The sequence below is a fragment of the Sinocyclocheilus anshuiensis genome, unplaced genomic scaffold (genome assembly GCF_001515605.1).
Source record: "Sinocyclocheilus anshuiensis isolate Anshui unplaced genomic scaffold, SAMN03320099.WGS_v1.1 scaffold1632, whole genome shotgun sequence".
In the NCBI taxonomy this organism is placed as follows: Eukaryota; Metazoa; Chordata; class Actinopteri; order Cypriniformes; family Cyprinidae; genus Sinocyclocheilus; species Sinocyclocheilus anshuiensis.
The window spans coordinates 197928-205161 of NW_015558674.1; the positions used below are offsets into that span (position 1 = coordinate 197928).

Genomic DNA, 7234 nt, shown 5'->3' on the forward strand with positions numbered 1-7234 from the left:
CGCACACACACACACACTCACACACACACACACACACACACACTCCTGCATGCGTCAGCGCTGTATGTTTGTTCCATTACAGTCTAACTGAAACTGTAGCTTCCTGCCCTGCTGTACCAACTGATTAGAGACGCTAATAAACACACATAGTTCAGCGCCAGAATGATGAAAGATCGCCCACAACACAATCCTCCACACTGCTTTAACACCACGGCTATTTTTACACTCGAGTGCACTTAAAAGTTCAGCTTTGACTCGAGTGCCAACACATATTTAGTTTGCATTAATCATGTTCAGAAAGAAACATACAAATGAAGGACATTTATGATAAAAAGCAACAATATTAGTCGTGCAACAAAACAAAAATAGTGCAAATCAGCAATATTTCATGCATTTTTTACTTCTTGAAAGCCTATGAACATGGTTGCATCACAAAAACACTGTAAAAGGTGATTCTGCTGTAGTGTACTGTAACAAAAAAACTATTAATAAAACTGATCATTTTAAACATGTTTAGAGCTTGTAAACACTGTAGCAATGATCTGATAATAAAAAAGATTTAATACTATACACACCAGTGTTATTTTTATACTCGAAGTGCACTTAAAAGTTAATCCTAATACTTTTACACAACAAATATTTTAATTGCATTAATTTGATAGTTTATATTGACATTTATTAATTTAGCAGACACATAAAGAAACTTACAAAAGAAGAAAAAATATTTATGATGAAACGGCAACAATATTAGTGGTGCAACAAAAGCAGAATAGTACAAATCAGCAATATTTCATGCATTTTTATCTTCTATTTCATGCATTCTATCTTTTATCTACTGGGGTAGAGTTTTTGTGATGTAATTGTGTTGCATTTATGGGAAACAAAAATACTACTAATAAAAAAATGATAATTTTAAACTTGTTTAGAGCTTGTAAACAGTGTAGCAATGATCTTATATTAAAATAATATTTAATAATATACACACCAGTGTTATTTTAACACTTAAAAGTTAAACTCCTAATACTTTTACACAAGTGCCAACAAATATTTTAATTGCATTAATTTGATAGTTTATATTTACATTTATTCGTTTAGCAGACACATAAAGAAAATATTTAATAATATACACACCAGTGTTATTTTAACACTTAAAAGTTCAACTCCTAATACTTTTACACAAGTGCCAACAAATATTTTAATTGCATTAATTTGATAGTTTATATTTACATTTATTCGTTTAGCAGACACATAAAGAAACTTACAAAAGAAGGAGAATATTTATGATTAAACAGCAACAATATTAGTGGTGCAACAAAACCAGAATAGTACACAAATCAGCAACATGTAATGTGTAATCCTCAGCTGCGTCACAAAAACTGCAAAAGTGATTCTATGTTGCATTTACGGCCGTTTATGGTAAACAAAAAATACTGCTAATAGAAATCATCATTTTAGACCTGTTTAGAGGTTGTTAAATGATGATTCATAGCAAAAGTGCATTGATGATTAAATGTCATATTACTAGTATGGGATTTTCTTTAATGTCCAGTTTCACGATGTGAAAGCGCTTGCTCTCGATTCCGCTTCGCCCACAGATATGCGCAGTCATATGTTTCTTGATGAATACAAAAGATGAAAAGACAAAATAGGTTATATGGCGTTTGTGTATTAAACAAACACGTCACGTCAAGCCAAGTGAACTAGTGTCTGGTGTGTCTGGTGCGTTCGCATAATCTGCCGTCCTAACAGCTTTCAGGCCTTCAGTTTCTCATGCGCTCTTCACCCAAAAATACTGCACACCCCAATTCCCATTCGGGAAAATTATATTGCCGTGAGTCTGCGGCTGCCAATCCATTCAAGTGTATTTATAAATGTATAAAAGCCAGCTGATGTGAATCACAGCCTGTTCTCTGTTTAATCAAGTTCGTGTTGCACATTTGTGACTTTTTATAGGATTTAAGCAATTAGGCCGAATCACAATTCAAACATTAAACACACATCTGTCTGTGTGTGTGTGTGTGTGTGCGTGAGGATTACTTCGTATATCTAATGCTACAAGAATCATTTTAAAAGCCTTTGCTGACATGAATTGAATGTTCACTTGTTTGCTTTAAAAACATGTTCTCTTTCTGAGAACTTCACACTCGTCGTGCTTTTTCATCTGTTCCGTTTAATGTTAACTGTTTGTTTTTTTTTTCACAAGATCTTAATCTTAACCCTTTGCCTGACATTTAGGGTTAAAACTGTTTGTCAGCTTATATTAAATTCCTGCAAGTCTTTTCATGCTGGTTACATGAAGGTTAAATATCATTTAAATAATATTCTTTTTTCCAGAATAATAAATGGATGTATAAATTAATAAAATGCTTAATAGATGCTGTGGCAACCACATACTGTTTCATATATATAGAGAGAGTGAGAAAATCGCAGTATGCATTACTTAGTATGCAATATTCAGTAAGTAGCATGCTAGGATTGCGTGAACTAAAGTGACATTAAAATGCTGTTTTAAAAACAATAAGTGTTTTTCTCACCCTAGAACGGGTCTCTACTACATGCAAAAATTAAAAATACAGAAAAAAATAAATGTGAGGATGGCAATAATAAGATCAAGATTAGTCCATTTCCGAACCATTTTTGCAATGCATTTTTGTTGTGTATTTTGTTTATTGTAAAATCACTGCTTTCACATTAGACAGCATTAGATATTGAACAGAAATAATGAAGTTATAGTATTTCCAAGTTAATAAATGAATATATAAATTGATTATTATTGTAGAAACACTTATAAATTTGTGAATGTCATTAATTCGATCAAGTGTGATTCAATTACCAAGCTATTTTTGCGATGCAATTTTTTATTTATCGTAAAAATCAATGCTTTCACATTAGACATGATTAGAAATTGAGCCGAGATAATAAAATATTATTTCCAAATGAACAAATTGATATATTAACTGATAAATAGTAACTATGTTAACACTCTGAGACATTTTTGCGATGCATTATTTATTAATTATTTTTTTGTAAAAAAACATGATTTTCACATTAGACAGCATTAGATATTGAGCAGAGTTAATAAATGAATATATGAAATGATAATGGCAACATTTATAAATCTGTGAATGTCATTCATTAGGTCAAGTATGATCGATTTCTGAGCTATTTTTGCCATTGTAACGTCAGTGCTAATGTGGTGCTTTCTCAGGTGAGCCGGAGCGCTGTCTGGGCTCTGAAGGCGAGGATGAGGGCAGCGTTTGGGGGATGGAGGTTCTGGACAGCAGAGATGCTCAGGATAAAGTCAGTCTGACGCCCAGCGAGGGCACGGAGCCCGGCAGTCCCGTACCGTGTGCGGAGAGCTGGGCCGACACCGAAACCACACCGCTGAAAATCACAGCCGCAGACCCTGAGCACTGTAAGTCACTCCTGCCTCTTCACGAAAAATCTCCAGTTAAAACCAAAACAGGGTTTTACAGGAGAATCCTTTTTATACTCCAGAATAAAACATCTGAAGAACTTGTAATGAAACATCAAGAACAATTTTAACAGCGAAGCTGTATGTAGTACACTATACAGTGTACTTTGTACATCCAGTCACCATTGTAGTATGCTACATTGTTGTCACATGACCTCAACATGAAAGAGTATCCAGCCATATATATATATATATAGAGAGAGAGAGAGAGAGAGAGAGAGAGAGAGAGAGATGATGGCAACAATGTAGCATACTACAATCTGAAATGTTTACTGCCTTATGTTACTTCTAGAAAATAATACTTGTATACATGATCGAAAAAAAACAAAAAAACTTCAAATATCTATTTAAAAAATAAATGAATGAAATATTTATTTATTTATTTTTTAAGAATGGCATGAAGTGTTTTTCTCACCCTTGAACTGGTCTGTACTAAGTACAAAAAATAAAAGTAAAATGTAGAGGTTATGTGACAACAATGTAGCATACTACTGTCTGAAAGTGTTGCATACTGATTACTGTTTCTCATATTATTTTTAGGATAGAAAATCGCAGTATGTATACTTAGTATGCCGAATTTGGTATGTAGTATGCTAGGATTCTGAGCAAAGTGACCTAAAGTGATATTAAAACCTAGTTATTAGTGTTTTTCTCACCCTTGAACTGGTCTGTAATAAGTACAAAAATTAAAAAATGCAAAATAAAAAGTATTTTTTAATAATGATGACTGGATGCTACTCTCATTTTGAAGTCATGTGACAACAATGTAGCACAATGCTGTTGCATACTGTTTCACATATTTTTTGTCATAAAATAGCAGTATGCAAACTTAGTATTCAGTAAGTAATATACTAGGATTTCATTCTAAAGCCTAAATTGACATTGACCTAAAGTGACATTAAAACCCTTTTTTTCCTCACCCTAAAACTGGTCCATACTAAGTGCACAAATTTAAAATGCAAAATAAAAATAAATGTATATTAAAGGGGTCATATGATGCGATTTCAAGTTTTCCTTTCTCTTTGGAGTGTTACAAGCTGATTGTGCATTGATAAGATCCCTGAAGTTGCAAAGACTAAAGTCTCAAAACCAAAGAGATATTCTTTATCAAAGTTAAGACTCTGCCACACCCCCCTAAAACGGCTCGTTCTAACACGCCCCCACATATCTACCTCACTATGTGGGAATATTTGCATAATGCGCCCAAATGTGCACGCAAAGAAAGAAGGCGTGGTTTCAGTAACCGCAGTTAGTGTTGAAGCAGCATGTCAGGGAGACGCTGTGTGTTTCTAGGCGAAAGCAAAAGCACTTTATTTGGCCTTCCGAAAGTAGATGCATTTAGTAATCTTTAAGATTACTTACAACAGAACAGCAATGCATTTTATGGACGACCGTTTCATGAACCTAGGAGAGGAGGTAATTCTGACTTTGCTATGACAATCTGGCGCTTCTGAATCAGCTACTGTTTTGTTATTAGTTTAAGTATTTGCTATTGACTGTTCAAATGTGGAGTTTTGCGCATCGTGTGTGTGTGTGTGTGTGTTAGAGAGAGAGAGAGAGAGACAGCGTCACATCACAGTAGAGTCAGCTGTCTTAATCGCGGCTTGTGTACTGCATCATTACTGTGTCTGTTCCCCTTTCGGGCTTGAACTGATGGTAAAACTAATGACATTATTTACTGTCTTTACATTTATTTTGAAAGCTGAAGCTCGTGATTATGGTAAGGGGCGTTACATTTCCGACAAGTGCTTGCGGTGTTCGGCCAATCACAATGCACTGGGTCAGCTGGCCAATCAGAGCAGACTGCACTTGTCGGAAGGAGGGACTTTGTAGAAAACGAAGCATTTGAGAGAGGCGGGGCATAGAGGACCTACAATAATGTACAGTATTTGAAAAATAATGTGTTTTTTGAACATTAAAGCATGTCAACATATTCCGTCCAAATACACCAAATAATGCTATTTAAAAAAGCATCATATGACCCCTTTAATAATGACCGGATGTTAGTCTCACATTGAGGTCATGTACTGTTTCACATATTATTTGTCAGTAAATAGCAGTATGTATACTTAGTGTGCAGTATTCAGTAAGTAGTATGCTAGTATTGCATTCTGAACAAAGGGACCTTAAAGTGACATTAAAACCTTAAAAATGTTTTTCTCACCCTTGTACTGGTCCATACTAAGTACACAAATTAAAAATGCAAAATAAAAACAAAAACAAAAAAAAGTTTGTGACAACAATGTAGCACAATTCTGTTGAATACTTCATACTGTTTCACACATATTTTTGTCAGAAAATAGCAGTATGCATACTTAGTGTGCAGCATTCAGTAAGTAGTATGCTAGGATTTCATTCTGAACAGCCTAAATATGACATTATAACCCAGTTTTTTTCTCACCCTAGAACTGGTCCATATTAAGTACAAAAATTTAAAATGCAATGTAAAATGTAGAAATAAATGTATTTCAATAATAGCGACTAGATATTGCGGTCATGTAATGTCTCACGTTATTATCAGAAAATAGCATTATGCATACTTAGTGTGCAATATTCAGTAACTAGTGTGCTAGGATTGTATTCTGAACAAAGGGGCCTAAAGTGACATTAAAACCATAAAAAAAACGTTTTTTCACCCTTGAACTGGTCCGTAGTAAGTACAAAAATTAAAAATGCGAAATTAAAGAAACTAAATATTTATAATAATGATGACTTGATGCTACTTTCATGTTGAGGTCATGTGATGACAATGTAGCACAATACTGTTGAATACAGTTTGATATATTTTTGTCAGAAAATAGCAGTATGCATACTTAGTGTGCAGTATTCAATATGTAGTATGCTGGGATTTCATTCTGAACAGCCTAAAGTGCCATTAAAACCCAGTTTTAGTGTTTTTCTCACCCTTTCAGGGTTCTGCATATGTAGAATTCAGCATTTTGAACTTTGATGTAATCAGGAAGTTTTGAAACTGTGCCAAAGATGAGTGAGCGGCCTACATTCATGTCAGCTTCACACAATACAGACGTGACACATTTAAGAGAAATTATCAGCATGAATGTAATGAGTCTGATCTCACTGAGAAAGCGTTTTCAGTCAAAACTGCTGCACTCATCAAGCCTCGTAATATTTCCTCACATCAAACGAGGTGATGGTCCTCCTCCAAAAATCAAAACTGAGTGTGTGAGCGTTTCCTTTTGTTCGGCAGAGATCAAACGCGCAGGGTTCGCCTACAACAGACTATTTACGGCGCTGAGGCGCGCGGACTCTTCCACGGCCACATGAGAGAGCTGGAAAGCCCATGCCAACATCTGCAAACATTTGAGAACTCGTCCCGAGTCGCAGCGCAGTGCTGGCATCCCTCCTCGCTCACTTCTGCTTGTATTTTAGTCTTATTGGTTTCAAGGGAGGATTACTGCAACATTCGAGCCATTTTCTCTTCAAGCTGAAGCATCCTTTAGATTTCATTAACGAGAATCACACAGCATCACAAACACGCAACATCTGAAATCTAAATGAATGTCAGCAGGCTAAAAACTATAATAAAGTTAAACAGCATTTACATATTTACTTAAAGACTTGATATTTATTTTATGTTTACACGTACACATTTTTACATTTTAATCTGGACTAAACAGCAGCTCAGAAAAAGTTATTAGTTGAAAATGTTTTAATTATTTTTTAATTCTTTGCTTTTATTGTTATTTTATGTTTTATGCATTTGTTGTGATTATTTTATGATTATTTTAAATATAAAAA

General features: G+C 34.5%; 1 protein-coding gene across 1 annotated transcript in view; it reads left to right on the top strand.

Annotated features, from left to right (window-relative positions):
* LOC107681266 (zinc finger E-box-binding homeobox 1) overlaps positions 1-7234 on the top strand; it is a 41006-nt gene that overhangs the window by 20022 nt on the left and 13750 nt on the right. Inside the window, exon 2 of the mRNA XM_016477516.1 lies at positions 3209-3415. Within this exon, the coding sequence (XP_016333002.1) occupies positions 3209-3415 (207 nt within the window). The remainder of the gene's footprint in view (positions 1-3208; positions 3416-7234) is intronic.